Source organism: Anticarsia gemmatalis, chromosome 3 (assembly GCF_050436995.1).
Source record: "Anticarsia gemmatalis isolate Benzon Research Colony breed Stoneville strain chromosome 3, ilAntGemm2 primary, whole genome shotgun sequence".
Taxonomy (NCBI): domain Eukaryota; kingdom Metazoa; phylum Arthropoda; class Insecta; order Lepidoptera; family Erebidae; genus Anticarsia; species Anticarsia gemmatalis.
In genome coordinates this window covers 7,836,226-7,859,974 of record NC_134747.1, presented here as the reverse complement: position 1 = coordinate 7,859,974, position 23,749 = coordinate 7,836,226, and the positions used below count along the sequence as shown (strand labels likewise).

The 23,749-nt window shown below is 34.9% G+C and overlaps 5 protein-coding genes and 1 non-coding gene across 7 annotated transcripts; 3 read left to right on the top strand and 3 right to left on the bottom strand.

Moving 5' to 3' along the window:
* Positions 1-12: 12 nt before the first annotated feature.
* Positions 13-2,236, top strand: Nufip (nuclear FMR1 interacting protein 1). The gene is made up of 3 exons (XM_076136218.1): positions 13-485; positions 701-965; positions 1,239-2,236. Exons 1-3 carry the CDS (start codon positions 234-236, stop codon positions 2,225-2,227), a joined length of 1,506 nt encoding a protein of 501 aa, XP_075992333.1. The 5' UTR covers positions 13-233; the 3' UTR covers positions 2,228-2,236.
* A 2,324-nt stretch (positions 2,237-4,560) lies between these two features.
* RpL3 (ribosomal protein L3) lies at positions 4,561-6,915 on the bottom strand. Its single transcript, XM_076136216.1, has 7 exons — positions 6,817-6,915; positions 6,301-6,493; positions 6,024-6,192; positions 5,468-5,790; positions 5,185-5,364; positions 4,894-5,072; positions 4,561-4,788 (listed from the first exon to the last, which is right to left on the bottom strand). Exons 1-7 carry the CDS (start codon positions 6,817-6,819, stop codon positions 4,594-4,596), a joined length of 1,242 nt encoding a protein of 413 aa, XP_075992331.1. The 5' UTR covers positions 6,820-6,915; the 3' UTR covers positions 4,561-4,593.
* Positions 6,563-6,641, bottom strand: LOC142987753 (small nucleolar RNA U43). The gene has a single exon (XR_012960539.1). It is a non-coding gene; the product is annotated as a small nucleolar RNA U43 (small nucleolar RNA).
* A 1,423-nt stretch (positions 6,916-8,338) lies between the features above and the next one.
* On the top strand, positions 8,339-9,574 carry MED11 (mediator complex subunit 11). The gene is made up of 2 exons (XM_076136215.1): positions 8,339-8,581; positions 8,666-9,574. The coding sequence occupies exons 1-2, from the start codon at positions 8,506-8,508 to the stop codon at positions 8,992-8,994; spliced, it is 405 nt and encodes a 134-aa protein (XP_075992330.1). The 5' UTR covers positions 8,339-8,505; the 3' UTR covers positions 8,995-9,574.
* Positions 9,575-10,865: 1,291 nt separating this feature from the next.
* slmo (PRELI domain containing slowmo) lies at positions 10,866-13,442 on the bottom strand. Its single transcript, XM_076136214.1, has 4 exons — positions 13,251-13,442; positions 13,001-13,166; positions 12,654-12,848; positions 10,866-12,397 (listed from the first exon to the last, which is right to left on the bottom strand). The coding sequence occupies exons 1-4, from the start codon at positions 13,280-13,282 to the stop codon at positions 12,104-12,106; spliced, it is 687 nt and encodes a 228-aa protein (XP_075992329.1). The 5' UTR covers positions 13,283-13,442; the 3' UTR covers positions 10,866-12,103.
* Positions 13,443-14,618: 1,176 nt separating this feature from the next.
* mdy (diacylglycerol O-acyltransferase) lies at positions 14,619-22,660 on the top strand. Of its 2 annotated transcripts, XM_076136212.1 has the most exons (12): positions 14,619-14,789; positions 15,070-15,211; positions 17,118-17,246; positions 17,322-17,419; positions 17,925-17,977; positions 18,094-18,202; positions 18,325-18,474; positions 18,567-18,593; positions 19,101-19,242; positions 19,981-20,146; positions 20,587-20,859; positions 21,149-22,660. In XM_076136212.1, the coding sequence occupies exons 2-12, from the start codon at positions 15,096-15,098 to the stop codon at positions 21,368-21,370; spliced, it is 1,485 nt and encodes a 494-aa protein (XP_075992327.1). In that variant the 5' UTR covers positions 14,619-14,789; positions 15,070-15,095; the 3' UTR covers positions 21,371-22,660. The 2 variants fall into 2 exon arrangements, with proteins under 2 accessions (XP_075992327.1, XP_075992328.1); XM_076136213.1 differs by lacking the exon at positions 18,567-18,593.
* Positions 22,661-23,749: the final 1,089 nt, after the last annotated feature.

Genomic DNA, 23,749 nt, shown 5'->3' with positions numbered 1-23,749 from the left:
GTCACTTCAATGACATACATGACGTTTTATGTCAAGTTACAAAACAAATCGTCTTTGAGGTTATTATATTTGAATACAATACAAACAAGCATGTACTGGAAATTATTAATTAATATAAGACTATAACAGTAGTAAAATAGTCTAAATGTGTACCAAAGTATATTGAATTCTGGAATTACTCAAATTCTCAAAAACTGCACTATAAATAAAAGAAGGACTTGAGATTCAGAAAAATGAATAGACCACCGCATCCACGCATGATGGGAAATATGTATAGGAGTCCTAGACCGTATAATAATCAATGGAGGCCTCGGGGGCCCCGTCCTAACGCAGGATTTCAATGGAGAGGTAATTCACACCCCAGACCACCTGCCATGAGTCCACAGTTTTCACCAAATCAAAACAACCAAGAGCATTGGTGTGAGACTTGTGATCGCGGCTTCGCTACACCAGATCTTCTTAGTAAACACTTGCAACAACATCAGGTAAAACTAGATTAATTTAAACATACTTAAAATCATAACTATTTTCCATACAGCCAGAGAATGGTACTTCATACTTGGTACCTACATTATAAAAGTGTATGAATATTTCAAAACTTCATTAAAGTTATGAGTTATAATAGTTTTGATGCATAGTTTGCCAAAATCAATTCAGAGACATAAACAAGTAGCTTTACAATATCATTAAATATTTTCAGAAATGCAACATAGATGGATGTCAGTTTGTGGCTCACCCTAAAGTGATCACCAAACATATTCAAATGCAACATTCATCCGGGTTGTACAAGAAGATAGCCAAGTTAAACAACCCTGAAGAGATACAGAAGTGGAGAGATGAGAGGAAGAAGAAATATCCCACCAGAACTAACATTGAGAAGAAAGCAGCTGAGTGTAAGGAAAAGATTGAGAGGGGAGAAAAAATGGCTTTAAAACGAGACAGAAGCGATAACAATAAATCTACAGGTATATATTCTTTTTTATACAATAATCCTTTATTTATTACAGTGGTTTACTAACAGACTATTACAGCAAAAAGTACACAGTCCACAGCCCTAGTGCAATTAAAAACATTATATTATGTATTGTTACTTGGACCATTTTTTTTAAATGCCGTCTTTATACACTTATATTAACTTGATGATTCCAAAAACAAATATAAAATCAATAATAATTGCAAATAAAAGTGACTGAATCAATCTACCAATACTTATCCTAACTTAATATTCTCATTTACAGATCAAGCACCACATACAAACAGAAGGGATAGCTTTAGCAAAAATTATCAAAATCATAGAAATAACAGGCCTAATTTCACACCACGACAGAACAATATGAGTGACCAGGAACAACCAAGACCACCACCGCCTAAGAAAATACGCAAACCTACTCCGAGCATACCTAGTGTTGTTGAGAAGAATAAACTAAAGCCGTTTGCTGGAATCCTTAGTATTAACATGGATGATGAGATAATAGAAGAAGTGAGCAACCCACAAGATAGTACCAATATCTTAATTGAAGATGACTATTTTGAAATGCCAGCACCACCACCTAAAGACAAACCAGTTCAGGAACCGGTTATATGTGGAGCTCTCTCATCACTGATGTGCGATTATGGGTCTTCCGATGACGAGGCTAAGGAAAAAGAAAACAAAGAAGTTGGTAATGTTATAACTACTAAAGCTTTAAATAAAAATGTAAATAGTGATAGTACGAAAAAGGCTGTGGCAAACGTGAATAAGGATCCCACAACAAATAAAAATATCAATGAAGATCTGAACAAGGAGAAGGGCTTAAATAAAAATTGTTCAGAAACGGTTGTTGGAAATGTCAATGATGATTGTAAAGACAAGGAGCAAACAAATAATGATATCTCAACAAAATTAAATGACCTTAGCCAAAATGTCGAAAAACTTGACAACGAGAAGAGAAATGAAAGTGACGATGACAGCGGCCCTGAAGAAGTAACGACTGTTAAAAGCAATGTTACTGAACCTGTTTTACCTGAAGATAAGATTGTTAAACCTAAAGAACCAGCTGTACCAGTAAGAAAAAATATTCCGCCAAGAAATAATAATAATAGACAACATAATAAGTATCATCGTAAAATACCTTCAACTCTTCTATATAAACTGTTACATAAGGAAATCAGACATGAGCGTAATATAGTATTACAATGTATTAGATACATTAAAAAGATGAACTACTTTGATAAAACGCCTCATTAAAACGTATATTACAATACATTATTATTTGTTTTAATACATAAAATCATACGCCTGTGCAAATGAACGTAGCAAGTATGTGCATATACATAGGTATATAGGTAGGAACAGCCACCAACTGGCTATTATAATGTAACGTGATGCCTACTCTCTTAGACCCAGCGCAGACAGACCGGAATAATCCTCGCGCGGTCTCGAGCATTTTCTTTACGGCTCGCGGATGCTCGAGCATGCTCGCGACTGCTCGAGCCCGCGCGAGGAAAGCGTTCTAGGTTACCATTCTACATTAATCAAGCCAGTTTGTCGCAAAAATTCGTCAACGATGGTGGACTGGGCCATGATTATAATTGCTCTTTTGGCTGAAGAAGAATAAAAATGACGTTCTCCCTCTTTAAACTCAGTAACAAAATTGAAAATTTTCGTACGATGCCGACGGCGGCGCGATGCGAAAAATTATTTCTGTGTTTGATAGCCCATTTATCGAGGAAGGCTATCCATACTAATCCATACTAATATTATAAATGCGAAAGTAACTCTGTCTGTCTGTCTGCTACTCAATCACGCCTAAAATACTGAACCAATTTGCATGAAATTTGGTATGAAGATATTTTGATACCCGAGAAAGGACATAGGCTACTTTTTACCCCGGGAAAATAACGCATTTCCCGGGAAAATTCAACGACGTCGCGAAAAATCAATATTATAATTACATTGAATCAACAAAATTCCGTTACCATGGCAACTGTTTTAATGGCGAATATGCCTTAGCGCGACTTCGTTATACTAAGAGATATAAATATTTTGAGAATATTTTTCGTGAAAAAAAAGCATATTTTATATCATCACGCTACGACCAATAGGAGCAGAGTAGGTAACAACAAAAACATGGAAAATTCTGACCCATTCTCTCATATGTAACGCAAGCGAAGTTGCGCGGGTCAGCTAGTATTATAAATGCGAAAGTAACTCTGTCTGTCTGTCTGTCTGCTACTCAATCACGTCTAAACTACTGAACCAATTTGGATGAAATTTGGTATGGAGATATTTTGATACCCGAGAAAGGACATAGGCTACTTTTCACCCCGGGAAAATGACGCATTTCCCGGGAAAATTCAGAAAATTCAACGAAGTCGCGCAAAATCAATATTATAATGACATTGAATTAACAAAATTCCGTTGGCATGGCAACTGTTTTAATGGCGGATATGTCTTAGCGCGACTTCGTTATACTAAGAGATATAAATAATTTTGAGAATATTTTTCGTGAAAAAAAAGCATATTTTATATCATCACGCTACGACCAATAGGAGCAGAGTAGGTAACAGTAAAAAGTGTTACAAAAACATGGAAAATTCTGACCCATTCTCTCTTATGTGACGCAAGCGAAGTTGCGCGGGTCAGCTAGTAGGCTATAAATCATCACGCTACGACTAACAGGAGCAGAGTACCAGTGAAAAATGTTACAAAAATGAGGAAAATGGAGAATGTTAACAAATTTGGATTATTAGCTCTCCATATTCTCTGTTAAAAATAAAAAATACTAGTGAAAGAATTACTTTGATACGTCAATTAGTTTCCGATTTATAAGTAAAACAAGTTGTAACCGCGCGAGTCGGTGTGACGTCATTGTACATTACGCTAAGTCTGGCTCACATAGTCTTTTTTAATAATATTTACTATTATTACACTTTAAATGTAATAAGCAGACGAAAACACAACAAAATACTGCATAAGCTATTACATCTACGGCTGGAGACTTGATATTAAGCGGGACGCGGCCCGCGCGGCATGGTGTAGTATGACGTCACGCTGTTAGCGGGACTCGATATTTTTTGAAACTTTGAATGCTTGTAAAATCAAAACTACTTGGTATTTTTGACTGAAACAAAAACTAGTTTGCATGTACATGTACAGGCTTTACTGAGTCAAAATTTCTCAAGCGATTTGGCATACCTAGTAACATTCTCGTATGTTAAGATTGACCTGTGGGTACGATGTCTATAATAATATATGAAGGTAAGAAGCCTTATCTTTTATTGTAAGCAGGTTACTATAAAATTAGTTTAGTCTAGTAGAGATGAGGAATAGGAGAAGTTATCATACCTATGTAATAGGATTGTGAAAGAAGTATTTTGAGAACTGACTACCTTTGTTTTCAGTAGTAGCAATGACCCGAGACCATGAAAAATATGCTTTATTTCTCCAGTGAACGATCAATGAGATCCTAGAAATACGTATGTATATTGGGAGAAAATATCCAGATTGTTTCGTGATATCCATAGACTAAATTAGGATTATTACGTTAGTTGGTCACACTGTGCAATAAAACGAAAGCGAATGTTTTCTTATATTTATTTGTCCAAAGATGTTTAGGACTGTGCAGGAGCCGCTGGCGCCGTGGTGGCCGCAGCTTCTTCACGAATACGGTCCTTCTTGAGTGTTCCCATGAACGCAGCCTTGTCAGCCGGCGTCTGGAAGCGACCGTGACCGAACTTGGAAGATGTATCGATGAACTTCAGATTAATCTTCTCAAGAGCAGCCCTCTTGGTGTGCACGCGCAGAGACTGGAATTATAAGAATAAATTAAATTTTGTTCCACAAAGACAGCAAGAAAGTTCAGTACTCAAGGTAACTGAAATTCATAAATAGTAGCTTAATTCAATACACACCTTCCTCAAAGTGATGACGCGCTTCTTAGGTCCCATACAACAACCCTTGATCATAACAAAGTCATTGTTGACTTCACCATAGTGGGGGAAACCACCCATGGGGGTGATAGACTTCTCGGACAAGTCATACTCAGTGGAAGCATTGTTCTTGATAACCTTGCCATCCTTAGTGTGGATACCTGCAATTGAATATAAAATAGATTAATTTTGTACAACAAATATTATCAGTATAGTTGTAATGTCAAGTAGTTTGGTTTTAGTAATAATGAGCATGGTCTATTTAGTATTTACCTTGTCCAATTCTGTAAATCTTCTTGTTCATCTCAGTACGATGGTGGTAGCCCTTTTGACCAGCACGGGCTACGGTGAATGATACTCTTGAAGGATGCCACGCTCCAATACAGGCAACCTTGCGCAGACCCTTGTGTGTCTTGCGGGGCAGCTTCTTTGTGTGCCAACGAGAAGTCACACCTGTGATACACAGTTAGGTATTAGTTTACGCTTCATAAAGATCAATGACAAATTAGATAGGAAAAAGTTAAGTAAAACATAAGTAACAAGAAATGATACACACCTTTGTATCCTTTACCCTTGGTGACTCCAATGCAGTCAATCATCTCATCCTGAGTGAATACAGAGTCCACTGGGATGGGCTTTTCCAGATGTTCCCTGGCCCATTTAACTTTGTCTTCAATGGTGCCTCCATTGACTTGGATCTCCATAATGTGAGCCTTCTTCTGACGCTGCTTGAGCAGCTTCATCTGAGTGTGGGCAATGATCCTCACTACACTGCAGTAACGGATCATTTTCTTGAAGTCCTTCTCAATAGACTTGCGCCCAAGCTCATCCTGCCATTTCTTGCTGGCCTTGGTGAATGCCTTCTTCTTGCATTTGTACCTAATCATCAATCAAAGTTGGAACACTGTAAGAAAAACCAAATGGCCTCATCGTTGAGCGGAGACCAATTGGTAGCAATATGCTTCTGGCATATTCAATGTAAGGCTCTCATTGTAAAGAGGAGAGCTAAGGGGTAAGATTAGAAAAGTTGTCATAAAACAAATAATAGTAAGTTTACTTAAAGTTAATAATCAATAATTCAATTATAACATTTGACTCTATTAAATGCTTACCAGTTCTTGTAGAAGCGGCGGCGGCAGTCTTCAGACATGTGCTCGGCCCAGACAGTGAGCAGAGCGCGGAGACCATGAGGCGTGTCGATGTAGCCAACTACACCAACAGCGACCATGGGAGGAGTCTCAATGATGGTCACTGCCTCTACGATCTCCTTCTTGTTGATCTCTGAAATAACACAACAAAGTAAGTTACAGGTAGGAATAAGGTACCATAAGATTAAAGAATTACACTTAGCATATCATAGGAACCAAAATGCTCTGTAAAAATACTCACTTGAACCAGGACGGTCAGGTTCACGAACCACGTGGGTCATACCGGCCTTGTAGCCGATGAAAGCGGTAAGATGGACAGGCTTGGTAGCATCATCTTTAGGGAACGCCTTGACCTTTCCACGATGACGGCGGGACCTCTTCTTGGGGTAGAATCCCATCGACCCATGGCGGGGCGCCGAAAACTTTCTATGCGACTAAAATTAAAATATACGTGATTAATAACACGGACAACAACAGAAGCACATGATAGTGTATACCAGGATGTCATCAGTCCGCCCTAGTACAATCTTCACATTGAATTCAGGTTCTAACCGTATAAATTTAAAGATAGGGTATCATCATTTGAACAGCCTGTTACCACGATACAAATCACCAGTTATATAGCACAAGAAACAGTAATAACAACAAAATAGTATGATTTTAAACATACTATAGCACTAAAATATCGTAAATTATTAAAATATTAGATGATAACTATGATTTTTGAGGATTTTAATAAATAGCACGAAATACTAACCATGTTCGGAAACAGTCGCTACAAAAATGGCCGAATTGAAGGGTTTCGATTGACGAGGTGTCATATGGATCTAGAGGTGAGAAGATATTAATAGTCGCCTAAATGGTATTTATCTAAATAGTATGAAGTCACTATCATATATTATATGATTATTTATTTTCCTTTTTTTTTCTTTATTATATAATTATATCAATAAATACTTGTAATTCCAGAAGAAGAAGGACAATTAAAATAATTAATATTCCACTTACTAGTCCTTTTTCCAGCATTTGATAGAGCATGAGCGGTGCTTCATAAAGAATACTTGATAAGATTCTTCGTTTTTCTTTAATAAATCTCTTCTACTACAGTAATATCTGAGTCCGAGTAAAATGATAAGTTGAACATACCATTGTTACACACTTGTAATCAATAAAAGATGGCTGGAAGTGCCCAGTTGAAAGAGAAATACCTACCTATTTGAAATGATGAATGATCATGTTGCAAGGTTGTTTAATCATCATTATTAAACTAGTAAAATAACTTAAGATACTTTTGAGTTCTCTACATGCGGTAGCATCAAAATATTTGTATAATTCTTACAGTATCTTTTCACGTTTTAATTATTTTAGCTAGTTTTTTTTCTATTTTGCCTAATAATGTTCATCGTTCGTCTAACAGACGAGATTGAAGTGTTTTTTGGTGCAGATTAAAAATGTATGTATATAAAATGGTAAATAATGTATATTTATGCTATATTTTCTCGCATGGGACTAAACTACGAGAAAATTATTTATTTTATTACATACATGAGATACATTAATTATAGATAGTTAACCAATATTATTTAGATTAGTGAAAATAATATTTTTTTTTTTATGAATGGGATATTTTGATGTCAAAGTTACACAGATTTACTATATTTGCCTTGTTTATTATATATTATTTCAGACTAGCTGACCCAGCGAACTTCGTACCGCCTAAAATATGTAAAATTAAATGTCTATTTTTCAATAGTTCTGAGAGATTTTCTTAATATTCTTTTCCGTAAGAACCTTCTCCTAATAATAACAAATACAACACAAAAAGCCATTCACGCGTGATGCTGTGACCAAGGAAAACGGGTTTCATTTTTATATATATTGATTAGAATCGACTATTGAAGTAAAGTTACTAAAAAGTGGTTACTCTATTTATTTCAATATAACCATATCAAATATATTTTCCCTAAAAAGCCGGAAAAATGATGAAAAAAAATTGCTTTACCTGTGTCTAAATAGCATCAATAATAATTCCGTTCTATTTTGGTGGTGGAATCAGATACTTGATTATAAAGAGAGATCCGAAGCAAAATAATCGAGCTCATGTTATCTATCGCTAAAGTATGCTACATTTTATTAACATCTGCTTTTTGCTTTTGCATGCACGTTGCATGTGGGTCACTATCATGCAAATTTTACTTTAATAGGTTTATTAGTTTTCGGAGTTAGCAATACACATAGATTGTCTATGCCAAAGCACCAACCGCCGAATGTCAAGATGACAACTGTCAATACCGTCAACTGAACTGACTGACAAGCTTGGGTCTTGTTCGATCATTTCGATAAAAATTGATTTTATTAAGCTTTTGTATTTGTGTTATCTGAGTTGGGTACACTATCGTAGGGTTTTGGTTCAATATATTCCTTGTTCCACTTCAAAGTAGCAAAGATGACTGCTCCTATGGAAAGAATCCAAATCCTGGATGATATTGAAAAAGATATCATAACATGTCTTCAATGTGCAGGTAAAATGGTTTTGCAACCTCCTTATAACAATTTGATTAAATAAATCAACAAAGACTTGAATGAACAATATTCGTAATTTTCAGCACAAGCATTATTGGAGTTAAGTAAAGAAAAGTCGGGTCAGAAACAAGCAGAGACAAACACATCACAATTTTTGAGGACATTGAGTCAAGTTGAATCAAAACTTAGTGATCAGATCAACTACTTAACACAAGTGTCAACTGGTCAACCACATGAAGGGTCTGGATATGCCTCACAGAAGGTGTTACAGATGGCATGGCACAGACTGGAGCATGTGCGCTCATGGGTCAATGAACTGGACCGCTTGAAGGCCTCTCACCTGGCTGCTACAAGAACAGTATCTGGAAATGTACAGAATGGGAACATGACCTCTTCTGGAACAAGTACCTGATATTAAATAAACAGTTTTCATTTGATGTGAAAATTGTTCATCACTTAATGGGACACTATTTTATCAATTAGAATGAAAATGTCATAAACATAATTTAGTGTTAATATGTATAACTAGTAACTTGTGTAAACATGTTACTGTCTCTGATAATGTATTTAATATTAAGCTAAGTCACACCAGGACAGCAGCAGTACTGTTCCCAGTATCCTGCCTGTAGCCACCTGCTGTTCCAGTGAATTGAGTCTAATTAGTTAAGAAGTAATTTAGTTGTGTATCTGTCTATCACAAAGCTGATTTTGTAGTTATATAGTATCTTGTGTGTATTCTTCTAAATAATATCATTTTATGTTTATTGATTTAACTAAGAGTAATAAAGTGAGCTCAAAGGCATCATGTTAACCAGAAAAAAAATGACTATTTACTTAAATGTATATTCTTCATTTGAGGGGTGCCAAATCATAAAGTTTCAAGTGCCAGAAGGTAACATTTTCAGGATACAAAAAACATTTTTAATGTGGCATCCCTCATTTTAGAAACGAGTACTTATTCTTTTGTGTATTTATATAATAAATTACACTCATCCTGAAGTATTGCTGAATACTGAGTTTTAATAAAAAAATCTCAGTATACCTATTTAGGATGAAAAACATTTTTGTTTAAATGGTCCAATGGATCACATGCTGATTATGCTTTGTCAGTCTCACAGTTTCACAGAACCAACAATTCATACAATGACATGTAAATAATGAAATATATTTTCATACACCTCTGTCTATACATTCAAGAAAAACAGGCATAGTTTCAATAAAACTGAATTCTAGGATGACTTGCTCAGTTAGTATTTATTTATACTGCCTGACTGAACATCTTTAATTGAGGGCAAGTGATTGTTAGAAGTTCAATTCTCATTTATGTCTATGGTCATTGGTCATTCAGTATAGCTAAGGTCTAGCAGTCCCATAAAATGCTTTTGTATGAGTAAAATAACAAAGGGTCTTGAATCTTATATGGCACATTATGTGACCATTCTACTGGCTTTCGGCGGGATTGTTTGCTATTCCCCCGTGAGTGCAAGTATTCCAGTTCGGGGACAGAGTGTGTTCTTGTTATTTTAGACAAATGACTACCCTTTTCCGAAAACTATTATTATATTAAAGATTATACACGTTTTAATAATGATTACGCGCGTACAAGCACTACATATTTTGTCACACTTAATGCTCGAGGGGCAAGATAGTAGGGTTTCTCCAAAATTCTAGGTATAATCAATTAACCGCTATCAAGACCCATCAAAATCGATCCAGTCGTTAACGAGATTAGCCAGAACAGACAGGCAAAAATTTAAATAACTACTTTTTGTTTAAGAATATATTTTAGTAAACTGCTAATTTACGGATAGCACAAAGAGGAAATAAGTTCTGCCAATACTTTAAATATTGAGAAATAATAATGACGAATATAATTACCACTATGCAAGTTGTAATAGTGCATTAATTACCACTCATACCTACCATTGGCAAATACGCAAATTATTATCAACGAAATGTCAGACCGTGTTCAAGCACGTGATGAACTGCGAGATAGCGGACTTCGATTGAGTGACACACGTGCACGTGTGGGGAATGTCGTCCTCATTCTTTGTTTATTACGATAAACGTTTTTGGTACATGTGTTGATGATAGAAAAGGTACGCGTTATTGGCTTTTGAAATTATTCGAGTTAAATGCAAAGCAAAATCTCGCAAAAAAAAAACCCGATTTGTCCGAAAACCAATGAAGAAATACCGCCTACGGTATTCATATTATCATAATAAAATTCCTGTTATTACAACAAAAATTTATTGTTTTATAATAAGAAATTAAAAAACATACTGAATGCTGAAAAATTAAGGTTTAATTCAATACCAAGAGCTCTTGGATTCCTTAGAAAAGTATACAGTTACTATGCAAAGCTTTTCCATAATTTTACATAGATGATGGGTTCTAGAAATATATCCAATGAGTCGATCGACATAACATACAAGTCCACAGACATTGAAATTGAGCTGGTAATTACTTTAGTGCCACTTATAGTGCATTCTAAACAATAATAATGATATTGTGTCCACAAAGCCTACTCACACAACACTGGTACACAAATACTCTTTAATGTGCAATTAAATTATTCAGCAATATCCTCTTGATCATCAATGAAGGCTAGTACCATAAAAATTGCAACAATGTACTGGAATGATAATCGACCAGAGTGTCAGTGATGACCAATAGGAAACAGCCATACCCAGCCATGTTTAGCATCCTACAGATCTAGTACAATGAACATTTAACTTATAAAGTGTATCAGTCTTCTCTGCATTAGTGATTCTTGGCATTGAATTGGAAATAAAATATTCTTGCCAACTTGATTTTCATCTGGAATAAATTACCTTCTATCACAAAAAGCTGTCATGTCAGATATAAAATCATTGAACATCCAATAAATACATTTAAAGACTATCAATATACATTCAACAAATCTTATTCCACTGCATTATAAATTCCAATAACTTCTTTACAATATTGCAACATCCAATTATAGTAATATATAAATATTATCTTCGTAATACTTTGAATCAGGTGATAACTTTTGTAAATCTACCTTTACCATACATAAATATATTGATTCACAACTCATACAAGTAACTACACAATTATCCATGCTTTGAGATACAATATTATTATAATTTGTCATATGAGGTAATTTATAATAAGATTACTACTACAAAACCAACACATAAAACAGGTACCTAAATTGTCTACTCAAAGTTAGTTTTGCACATTGAACAATTCCATTATTATGTCATCAATCTTGCTGATAGCCATATGACTGATAACATAATCATTTTTATACGCAAAATATTCTGACTTCAGATAACCAAGTGTTTATCTGAATTCACTTTAAGAAGCATGCTATTAAGCATATCCTTGCAATCAATAGTATGCTAATTATAAACTATTCATATAATAAATAAATTACAATGTTACAACAATACATAAATTAACTAATAGTTATAATTAGACATTTAGTGCAGGACATCATGAGTTGTGTGGCACAACAGTAATCACTCCTCTTTTCAGCTTCTTTGGTTTGCGTTGGCTTTTGTGAATTTTTCTATATCATCAAGTGATCGCTTTGCTTTTGATGATATGTCATCCATGGATCTCCTGGCTGTTGATGTGATGTCGTCCAGGGATTTCTTTGTTTGTGATAATAGTTCATCTGTACTTTTACAAGCAGTACTGGCAAGTTCTTTTATTTCTGAGTCTAATTTTCCTATCACCCATTCTATAGCCTGTCGACCTTTTCCAGCATTCAATGATATTTTATTTGCTAGTAAATCTTCCATGTAGCTACTGAGTGGTACACCCTAAAAAAGAAAACCATAATTATTTTTAATAAAAGAGGGTATGCAAGCAAGAGGGTACATCAAGAAATCTGATGAATTTGAATTTAACTGTATGAGGTATTTTTTTGTTTTCATCAATTTGTTTATAAAATTCAACAAAATAGTAACAAGTTAAAAGTGAATGGCAGAATATGTTTAGACTATACAAGGTTATTCACTGTTTAAGATTTGTCAATACTGTTTAATTATAATTAAATGAGATGAAAAATGTACTTACTTGTACTGTGACTACAGCTTCCTGTTTGAGTAAGGTTTTAGATGCATCTGAAGGGTGTGGAGTGTATCGTACTGTCTCATCAACTGCTATGTAGCGGCAGAATGTTAAGTTTGTGGTTTGAAGAGTCATCTGTCGTTCATTGGGATTAACTTCTGACCTTTCACTCGCATAGCATATTTTCGCTGTTCCTATAAGCTAAAACAAAACAAGCCGTGTTATGTAAAAAATACTACCATGTAATGTAGAAGTATAAATTAAAATATATTCCAACAAGACTTCTATCCATTATAATTTATTTACTATGCAAAACATTGTGTTAGAAAATAAAATATGATTACGAAACTTACTGCTTGTGCCCATCTTGGAAAAAACCACTTCGAACTGACGAGTCTATGTGTGACCAAAACTCCATCCACAACTTTCCTTTCGATGACATCGGTTCCAATCACTGCTGGATTCATAGGATTGGGATATTTTCGCCATGCTGCTTGAGCAACCGTCTCCCACGGATGGCTGAAATTACAGCAATGGATTATTAAATTATTTGACCGATAATGTTGGGAGACGTAATTCAAGGTTGCGTCATAATAAACTTACTTGAAAGTGTGTTCAGAAGTCCAAATCTTCATCGTGATATTAATATAACTACGAAATAAACCAATAAAACAGAGATAATTCGGTGCTTATCTCATTAAAATCCTGGTTGCTTCTTCAAATTGCAATTACATAGTAGTCACATTTACGTACAGACGACCTTTATCCTCCTAATGGAGGTTTGAAAGTGGCCAATGTGTTATCAGCATTTCTACTATATACATTCTACGAAAGATATGGAATCTACCAATGATATCGTATTACCATTTATTTTTGACGTCATAAGTTCGTACACTTGAATTACCCTAATTGATCATAATCTAATCAATCATAAACGTCATCTTTTGTGGTAAAAAGACAAACATTTTTTTTTATTGCCTTCTTCTTGAAATGATAAACCGCCCAAAGTCTGCTCGCATAAAGGGTTTCTTAAATTAGGATACGATGCGGAATTGGTGAAAGGTGCATGTAAAGGAGATAATGAACACCGGCGTTGTCTCCCGCTCTTCTCTTATGTATCTCTTGATTCTTTTTTGGTTTAACCACAAGCATCTAACTGCTTTATTCACACAAACAAATCTATACGGCGCGTGCTATTGTAACATAATACTACTTAAAATGCTTCAATCGATCGATCATTCGCGATTTGCAGGTTGTGGATGGTGTCATTGTTAGTCTCTACTATATAGTCTCTTTGTAGTTATTTAGGACAAGGGTTTCCGCATTGTAAGATAATCGGGATTTCTAGCGCCTGCGACCATCGCCTGTGTAACCGGCGCTGAAACGTTGGGGCATTCCAAAGCAAAATGTGTGTTCGCCTCATTTCCCGCTTTTTGAATATTGAAATAAACAAAAAATGTTTTCAACAAGCCTCTCATCGTCTCATCGATCACACTCGTGATAAGCTCTGCACTCTACCAATCCCGCGGATCCAGTGATAGTAATCGAAATTGATGCAGGGTTTCTGCAACGGAAGTTATACTGTAGAAGTGTATAGGTAATGGTTTCTCGTCCGCCGTCCGGTAATGAAACTGACTGACTGACTTTTTGTGTTTTGAAGGTCAATGCGCCTAAAAATTTTATGAAGTATTATTTACTACCAATAGGATATTAATATTGTATTTGGCAATACTAATGTATATCGTCGCGAACTCCGTTTCGTTTCACATAATGCAACCAGATCTTTTAGAACCGTTTGCCTCATGATCTAAGAAGAAAGATGCACTACAATAGGCACTGTGATTGATTTAAATAATCATAAATAATTAAACCTATCAGTTTTATATAATACAGAATAAAGGTAAACTCCATAGTCAGTTATGTTTAGGTTTACGGAGCAAACAATCGAAAAGAGTTCATTTGAAGGTTGACCACTTGACCACTAACCGATTGACATTTGACAGGTTCACAGGTGACAGGAAATTTGGTTAAATTCGTGAAATTCGTGTTGGTCGGTAAATTTTATGATTATACTTACTTATTAGGAGATAATACTTCAAGATCTGGTTTCGTAATTCCTCAGATAATGATCTATTAGTGCCGGTAATTATAAATTTTATTTTTCCTCCTAATTCAGTTCTATACATTCACCGATTGAGATAACAAATTATTGTTTATCTTCCTATTTTTTTTACTGTTAATAGTTATTGTCAGGCGATTATTAAAATCTAGCTATATTTAGAAAGCTTTTCGTTTTATTTAATTAAGTCTAATTAATGGCTTCGTATAAAGTAAACTTTTATGTCGGTAGATTTTATTATCTTATTTAGATACCCGCCTTCACAGATAAGAGGTCGTACTTTTTAAATGGATTATATTTTAGATTGTAGCTAAAAAATATCCGGGATAATGGCTACTGAAAGTGAAGAGAAGGCCCTGCGTTACAGGAGGGCTCAAAGTGTTTCAAAAGCAGAGGAAATCACTGAAACTGAGAAGAAAGTAAGAAAACTACAGTATGATAAGCCGTAAGTACTATTTGTATTAAATCTAGTAGGCATATATTATCAGTTCTGGTTTACCTTGTTCATAGTATTTGGTTAAAAAATGTCAGTATGTGTAGTTTGTAAGTAGCTGGCCTTGGTCATAGGGCAATATTACACAACTATACAGCAATAATACATCAATTATGTTCATATCATTATTTATGTTGTACAGTACTTTATAATTTATGAAAATTAACTCCATCATTGTTGACCATTCAAATGAAATTTGTGTTTTAGTTCAGAATATTTTGTTCTTATAATTTTCCTTAATTGCAAACTGCATTTATAGCAAACTGCATAAAGCATTTAAGGGAATTCTTCACTAAGCAGCAATGTTTGAAAAAACTATTTAAATCTTCTTTTCTTCCAAGAGTAACCTTAGTAACATAAAACCAATTATATCTACATACTGTCACTCCTTATAATTACAGATAATTTTAAAACATAATGTCCATTTAAATGTTTTCATAATAATGCAACTTTTCTCTTACATCTTAATTTTAGAATTGTATGTGAATTTGACCATATAAAATATGATTAAGGGAATTTAAGTAACTCGGTTCTTTGTAATTTTTACCTCACATTATCTCATTCATGGCTATGCATCATGATGTTGAGATCAGAGAAAATCAACAGAGTAAATCTCTCTCTTCTATGCTATGATTCCCATATGGTAGTGGGGTGAGTCTTCTTTAACTTTCTCCTCCACTTTAAAGAATAGTGCCAATTCTGGACAATCACTTCAACTGAGAAAATAAACATAATAAATACGAGTATGTAACAGTAGAAGTTTGGTTAAAGACTATGAAGAGAGATGCCACTAAATAAAAAAAAAGACTATGTAAAGTAGAATGCAATAATTGTGCATTCGTACTACTCGCGGTCATACGTCTTTTTCGGAAGTTTGGCCGCAAAGCGCCGCACCATACGAGAATCGTAATGTGTCGAAAAATGAGTAAGTAATCGTGAGAGTTCGTGAGTAACAAACGGATTATTTTTTTTCACGCTCTAATCAATTATCTCATTCGTGGTAATGCATCATTATGTTACGCTTTCATATCGCGTGTGTTGTCTTATGTTGCATATTAAGAATTGTGCTTTGGCGTTTCTTCGAAAAAGTATACATAATGTCACTGCATGCTTCACTTCAGCCTATAGTCTTATAAAATTCGGGACAGTGCTTTTTGGCTGGGTTCATTCGCACTACTCGTCCATCGGTCGACGAGTATTGTATAGGATTGGAAGCTTAACCTTTACTAAAACAAATCAGGATATGTATTGCCAAAAACCTTCACGAGGTGTCGCGAATACGTATAAAGACATTCCGTTAAAATATACTCGAAATAAATGTTGTCTGTTATTCTTGCTCTCCACTGCCACTACTCCCGTCGGATCGATCCTTTAAGTCTAAGTCAAGTTAGTAACTGTGATTAGACCCACATCTACTAAACATATCTATACTAATATTATAAAGCTGAAGAGTTTGTTTGTTTGAACGCGCTAATCTCGGGAACTACTGGTCCGATTTGAAAAATTATTTCAGTGTTAGATAGCCTATTTATCGAGGAAGGCTATAGGCTATATAACATCACGGTACGGTCATTAGGAGCGGAGTAGGAACGAAAAATGTTACAAAAACGGGGAAAATTTTGACTCATTCTCTTAGGTGACGCAAGCGAAGTTGCGCGGGTCAGCTAGTAAGGTTCTAAAGTGCGTAAAATATTTGCTAAAAGCTATTTTGCTCTGTAGGAAAACTTTCTATATTTCCCGACTCTGTACTCGAAAATAGCCTATGTAAAGTAAGGCAAAGTGAATGGCAGCTCTCGGATGTTAGCACTTTCACATGTTCTAGAGATAGATATGCCACTGGAATCAATATTTTTCGCAGAATACACACACCAGGAGATTCACTGTTCTCATGGAGTTCAGAATTCAACAACTTCACCGGTTTGGTCAACTGGGGTTTCTTGATGCTGTCAATTGGTGGAGTGCGTTTAGGCCTTGAAAACTTTCTAAAGTATGTATCATTTTTTATCTAGAAAATATTTATATGATGTGATGAATCGATCTACATTCACGTTTTTATTTACAGGTACGGATTTCGTGTAAATCCTCTAGAATGGATTGTAGTGTTGACAGGTTATAATGAAGGCGATAGCAACCAATATCCGTCTGTTATATTAATAGTTTGTAAGTACAAGTTTACCTTTAATGTTGTGTACTTCCTGTAATCGTAATATGATTCACGGTGCGTCAAAATAAAGTCAAGGTAACTAGTCTGTCTGCTTTAGATAACGTCTACATACAGTTTTGTATTGTACATTTCTATGGCAGTTGTTAGGTTCCAATTCAAAATACCTGCATGACTCGGCTGGCATGACTGTTGTCGCAAAATGTGAGCAGCTCTCAGAATGTCACCAGTAGCGGAAAGGTCGTATGCTAAGATGTAGCACAGGGGCAAGAATATAACCCTGTGGAACACCTGACCGGCATTTATCGTGCCCATTTTGAAAATCTCTCCAATTTTGAATCATTTTGATATTCCTTATAAAGTAACAACATATTATATACGTTTGTGTTAGTAATCAAGATATATTACGCTAACAAATGATTAGGTCAAATCGTAGTAATCGGGGCCAGATGTATAATTTTCAAATAAATACGCAAATTTTATGCAATATTTTCATTGTTACAGTTAGTATTGTTCCTGTGGTAATTAGTTTGCTGATTGAAAAAGGGATAGCAGTGGTGAGTTGAATCAATAATCAACATACAATAACAATGACATACTTAATACATTATGTAATGTAATTTCTTCGTAAAATAATTCCGCAAATCGACTAAATTTAAGCGTTTTCTTTTAGGATATAATACCGGAAAAGGTGGGCATTACACTTGAGGTTATTAACATACTATTTGTAATAACATTGCCTGCAGCAGTCTTGCAAGTCAAAGGAGAGGACTTTAGTTTCGGTAATATATTTTGCATATCGCTTCTTTGATTCATTTGATACGTCCTTGCAATTAATTTAGTTAGCACTCCGCCATGTTTTAATCCTGTATGACTCTAACATTTGAGGTCATTTTCATTGCAGTGGGAATTACGACAGTATGTATGCTCTATTTAATTATATTCTTGAAACTCTGGAGTTACGCTCAAACCAATCATTGGTGTCGGAATGGTTTGAAAAGAAGGAATATGAACAATACTCTTAGAAGGCAAAGTTTGTCCGCACCGAATTGGAGTAAGTAAAAACTTTAAATAAAATGTATGATTTATTTTACTTATGATATAAGAATAAAGAGTATGGAGTTAATATTCCTGTTAAATTTCCAGATGAGCTAGTTAATGCCGAACACGAGCGTAAGTTTTAAGACCATGTGTCATTGTGTGTTTGCACTTTGTACTGATTTGTGTGTATCGGCTTTGAGCACCTTTGTACTTTTTAGTTTAGCACAATTTCTGACTCATTTATTCGTGTACCGTCATATTCCGGACATGAGTAAAGGTCGATTGCCTATATCGTTTTTTAGATATGATTAGGTAATAATTGTATGTTTGCGTAGTTTTTTTCGTCGGTGATGTTTGCTTTGGTTGCGGTGTAGTTTGTTTGATTGTGCATTTACCAAATAATATGTATTATATTCAGTATATCAAGTATTTTTGTATTTCAATATGCGTGTTTGTGCTCAAGTAGATAATATTGCCTTCTTTAGAAATCTTTGTTGTTTTATCGCATCCTTTTGTTATCGTATTTTTATCTGTTTATTGGACTGTTGTTTAGATGGCTTTTGTAAACGAATGCACTTTGATATCGGCTGTATGTAACAAATCATCGAATCGTTTACTGACTGTGTGTTTTGCCTGCAGAGAGTAAAGAAGATATTTTGAATGATACCGCAGTCGCGGCGAGACTGACAAAGTACCCCGACAACTTGAACCTAAAAGATTTGTTCTACTTTTTGTTGGCTCCTACCCTGTGTTATGAGTTGAATTTCCCCCGTACTGCACGGTTAGTTCCCTCAGTTCCTTCCCTCTTATGTTTTTTTGCTTATTCTATTTATATTATGCGGGTGTTGCAGGATTGAGATGTAAGACACTGCGACGTAACAAAGATTAGATCCAAAGTTCATTATAGATGACCTTTATTTTTTTTAAAGTCTACTTCCTCATAATAACCTTCATATAAATCTCCGACTGTTATGTTGTAAACGTAATACAAACGCATGCCAGTTGTTAATTATAACATTTCGATTTGAATCTTACGTCGAACCAATGTGTAGTATATTTTGGACGACGACGCGTCATTTTATCATCACGTTTTATGTTCGTGTTCACTTTCGTTTTAATGTACTTGTATGTAGTTCGGTTTGATATGAAGATCATCAATCAGACTGTGTCGTAGCCCTTCAAATGCCTTGTACCATTGTCGGTTATTAATACCCATATCACTATCTTCATTTCGATAAGGGCCACGCGTAGCCTGCTTATATTGTTTACTTTGATAAAATAAAAAGTAATTCACGTGTTTACTTACACTTTTTCCAAGTAAAATGAATTTATAGAGTTATGTAATAGTTGCTAAGAGAAGACTTTCTCGTTTTCAAATCACGTGCTATTTGTAAATAGACCTGGCTCAATGCCTGCAATACCTGCATAGTTGCTTGTAACATCATTTACCTACATTGTTACTATATTGTAACAAAGTCCAAAATGTTCATACTTCCTCAATTTCGGTTTAAAATTTCAGAATCAGGAAGAGGTTTGTAATCAAAAGGGTGTTGGAGTTGATATTCGGGGTTAACCTCGTTCTGGCACTGTTCCAACAATGGATGATACCTTCCGTCACCAACTCCGTGGAGACTTTCTCCAAAATGGATCCGATCAGGATTACGGAACGATTACTCAAGTTGGCTGTGAGTTCTTAAAACATTCTATTTATTTAATTACGATTACATACATTAAATAAATGAGATTGTCATTGATTTGATACAAACTTGTTTATTATTGTTTATACTCTTGGATAAGGAAGTTTATAATTGACTAATGTGATTACTTACGTTTATTTCTAAGATTAACATACCATGACTTATTTATTCAGTTTTTTGTCATTTTAAAATCTTAAGATCGTTTTTGTCTTTGTTCTATTAGCAAAGCAATCCGTTATCGCCAGTACTAAAACGTGTGCCAAAAAATAATAGTGACTAGCCACGTGTTTGTACCAAGAATGCGTTGAAACAGTACATTGACACGAGACATAATATTAAAAAGAGAGCAGCTGTTTTAACGACGGGTCACCTTGAACAAGTCTCAATTTATCACCCAATGTCACAAGAGTTATGTATTACATTTTCAGGTACCGAACCATCTACTATGGCTTTGTTTCTTCTACTTAACATTCCATTCCTTCCTAAACCTGATGGGTGAGCTATTACAATTTGCGGACCGCAAGTTCTACAGTGACTGGTGGAACGCGAACAATATAACTGTTTTCTGGAGAACATGGAACCTGCCCGTACATCTTTGGGCTGTGAGACACGTGTACAAGCCTATCACGGAAATGGGATTCAGCAAAGTAGCTGCTGGAATCGTCGTTTTCTTTGTTTCTGCATTTTTCCATGAATATTTGGTAAGAACTACTTTTGGTAATCTAATCTCATATTATAGAAGATACCTCTAAAATGTTTGTTAGTTTTTAAAAGCGACTTGAAATCGCGGAAAAGCGCATTACAGATTTCAAAGATAATGTGTTATTTTTGTTTAAATTCTTACATAGCACCGGCAAGTCACATGTCACGCACGAGGCGTTGACTGATATTATTATCTCTCACGTTTATTCTTAAGATCTCGAATGACGTATATTTGCCATTCAATTCGTTTCGTCACTTGGTTATTGAACGTGTTTATGCGAATTACAGGTTAGCGTGCCTCTACAGATGTTCAGAATCTGGGCGTTCTTGGGTATGATGGCTCAGCCACCGCTGGCGGTGATATCTCGCTTCGTTCAAGTGAAACTCGGACCTCGCTGGGGCAACATTATAGTGTGGAGCTCCTTGATCCTCGGTCAACCATTAGCCATCATGATGTACTATCACGATTACGCGCTGATACATTTCAAACCAACTGAAGCCACTGAGTAAAGTGCCATAGATTTAAATCAACAACACAATATTTCAAAGAGCACAGGGAGTAAAGCTACTCTACTATAATTAAGAATTTACAATTATTTTATATGTGATATGTTCGATGTATATGAGAGCCTGCAACTTTGCCAAAATTAAGTAGGTGATAATAAAACTTAGTTGATAAGTTTTTCCATTATGTAATGTGCAATTTTTTATATTTCTTTTTATTATTTTAAATAATTTTTTTTTTTATCGTAGTATAGATGGCCAGTGCGTTAGGGTGTAGGTTATGGGAATATGTTAGGCATATCGGTAGAACTACAATTGAATCACATTTGATTACTTTCCATGATTTTGAAGCATTTTATTAAAGACTGAATACGCATGACACAGTCGCATGTGATATGATAGCCATGTCTCGCAAAAATATACCTACTTATGTAATCTTTGTATCTATTTACAAAATTTTATAGTTATTTAAATCGAATAAGAATTTATATATTTTTATAAACATTGAATTTAAATAATAATGCACGCGTGTGTTAAGAATTATTTATATGATGTACAGTCAACCTGGGTAACTTTGAATCATTTGGGTCAATAAAAACTATATATCCGCTTAGCCTTTGTTCCAAACTATGTTGGAGTCGGCTTCCAGTCTCACCGGATGCAGCTGGATACCAGTGTTTTACATGGAGCGACTGCCTATCTGACCTCCACAACCCAATTACTTAGGTATTAACACGATACCCTTCGGTAAGACTGGTTGTCAGACTTTCAAGCTTCTGACTACTGTTAACGACTGTCAAAGATCTTCGAAAATGACAGCCGGGACCCACAATTTAACGTGCCTTCCGAAACACGGAGGAACTCGATATGTATAAGATGGTCACCCATCCACGGAACAACCTCGGCAAGCGTAGCTTAACCTCAGAGATCGATCCGTGCGGCTGTTGTTAACTAAGCCACGAGCTCCTCCTAAAAACTAAGTAAGATAAACCTTTGTCAATTGTATTGGTTTGATATAAAAAAGTAATCAAAACTAGTTCAAATTCCCACTGTCAAAGTTACCCAAATTGACCTTATTTAAATAAAATAGATTTATTTATTGTTAGTAGGTAACCTAATGTTATGTAATAAAACCTACACATTAGGTTAAGACAAAATCACCTTATAGCAATTATGAGCATTATGAAATTTTATAAGATTGGATTTTACAAATTTGTTATGTATTTACCTACTTGCTATTTATACAATGTTTTCTACTTTTTTATAATCGTAAATTAAATGAATTTTAATCTTGGTTGTTCGCTGTTTTATTACAAAGATTGCTCCTTTTCTATTTATAGCTAGAAAATGTCAATAAAGTAATTAAAGCCATTGCATAAATGCACTGCGCGCGAGGGTCGTGGGTTCGATTCCCAGATGAAAAGTGGCGTGCAAAGATAATTTCGGGTCTGATGTTCGCTTTTCACTATTTATAGTTATATTAAAAAAAAACCGTGATTCATAATTCATTGAAGTCGCTTAAATACTAAAAGACGAATAACTTACTGAGTCCTAGTTTAGCTCAAGAAAATTAGTTTACTAATACAATGTACATTGACGATATTTTTCGCTAGAATGACCAAATTTTGTAGATACAAATTCACTAAGAAATAAAACGTAAGTGCCTATTCATAAGATATTTTTTTTAGGATAAGTAGGTAATTATTTATTGTCCGGACATACAGAAGCGCCTAAGCATATTGTGTAAGACCATTTTAGCAAAAACGACAGCGTTGCGGTAAAAATACAGACAGGCGCTACGCATCATAATGTAATAATAGTAGGATTGTAAAGGATAATCTACTTAATTAAGGATAAAACTTAAAACCCTGCTAAAATGTAAAGTAAGAGGTCGTTTATGCACCTTAAATATTTCTATACATTTGGAAAATGTATACTTGGTATATGATAATATAAATATGAAAAAAGTGAAGTATGCTCTAGATTTTGATTAACAGTAGGTACCTAATACTATTTTTATGGAATAACATAATAATGTCTTGAAAATAATTACCGTGTCACGGGATCTCTAGCGAACAGTTAGGGTCGAGTAACAGTCCCCGCCCGTTGGTAGTGGTATCGGCAAAAGAGAATAGTTTCGTACAGATATTTTTAAATTATCAACCATCATGGAAATATTTGCAAACTGACACATCGATATTGAATATAGCGAATGCCCACAGTATTATATAATAATGTCCTGGCTTCGAAATTTGAAGCAGGCAAATTGTAACGGGGATTACCCGTAAGAAAATAGTGTGTTGGTAGCTTCTAGGAAGATGATTATAAATAGTGCATATATACATACATAGGCAGCATAAAGTAGATTGAAATACGGGTGTATTT

Excerpts from the sequence above, each read along its gene's own strand:
- MED11 (XM_076136215.1), top strand. The coding sequence starts at position 8,506 with ATGACTGCTCCTATGGAAAGAATCCAAATCCTGGATGATATTGAAAAA. Across the intron at positions 8,582-8,665 it reads AACATGTCTTCAATGTGCAG|CACAAGCATTATTGGAGTTA; the intron begins GTAAAATGGTTT and ends CGTAATTTTCAG.
- mdy (XM_076136212.1), top strand. The coding sequence starts at position 15,096 with ATGGCTACTGAAAGTGAAGAGAAGGCCCTGCGTTACAGGAGGGCTCAA. Across the intron at positions 17,247-17,321 it reads GGCCTTGAAAACTTTCTAAA|GTACGGATTTCGTGTAAATC; the intron begins GTATGTATCATT and ends TTTTATTTACAG. Across the intron at positions 20,860-21,148 it reads CATTTTTCCATGAATATTTG|GTTAGCGTGCCTCTACAGAT; the intron begins GTAAGAACTACT and ends TGCGAATTACAG.
- Nufip (XM_076136218.1), top strand. The coding sequence starts at position 234 with ATGAATAGACCACCGCATCCACGCATGATGGGAAATATGTATAGGAGT. Across the intron at positions 486-700 it reads AACACTTGCAACAACATCAG|AAATGCAACATAGATGGATG; the intron begins GTAAAACTAGAT and ends AAATATTTTCAG. Across the intron at positions 966-1,238 it reads CGATAACAATAAATCTACAG|ATCAAGCACCACATACAAAC; the intron begins GTATATATTCTT and ends TCTCATTTACAG.
- slmo (XM_076136214.1), bottom strand. The coding sequence starts at position 13,282 with ATGAAGATTTGGACTTCTGAACACACTTTCAA. Across the intron at positions 12,849-13,000 it reads TTCCAAGATGGGCACAAGCA|CTTATAGGAACAGCGAAAAT; the intron begins GTAAGTTTCGTA and ends GTTTTGTTTTAG. Across the intron at positions 12,398-12,653 it reads AAGCTGTAGTCACAGTACAA|GGTGTACCACTCAGTAGCTA; the intron begins GTAAGTACATTT and ends TTTCTTTTTTAG.
- RpL3 (XM_076136216.1), bottom strand. Across the intron at positions 6,193-6,300 it reads ACCTGACCGTCCTGGTTCAA|AGATCAACAAGAAGGAGATC; the intron begins GTGAGTATTTTT and ends GTGTTATTTCAG. Across the intron at positions 5,791-6,023 it reads CGCCGCTTCTACAAGAACTG|GTACAAATGCAAGAAGAAGG; the intron begins GTAAGCATTTAA and ends ATTGATGATTAG.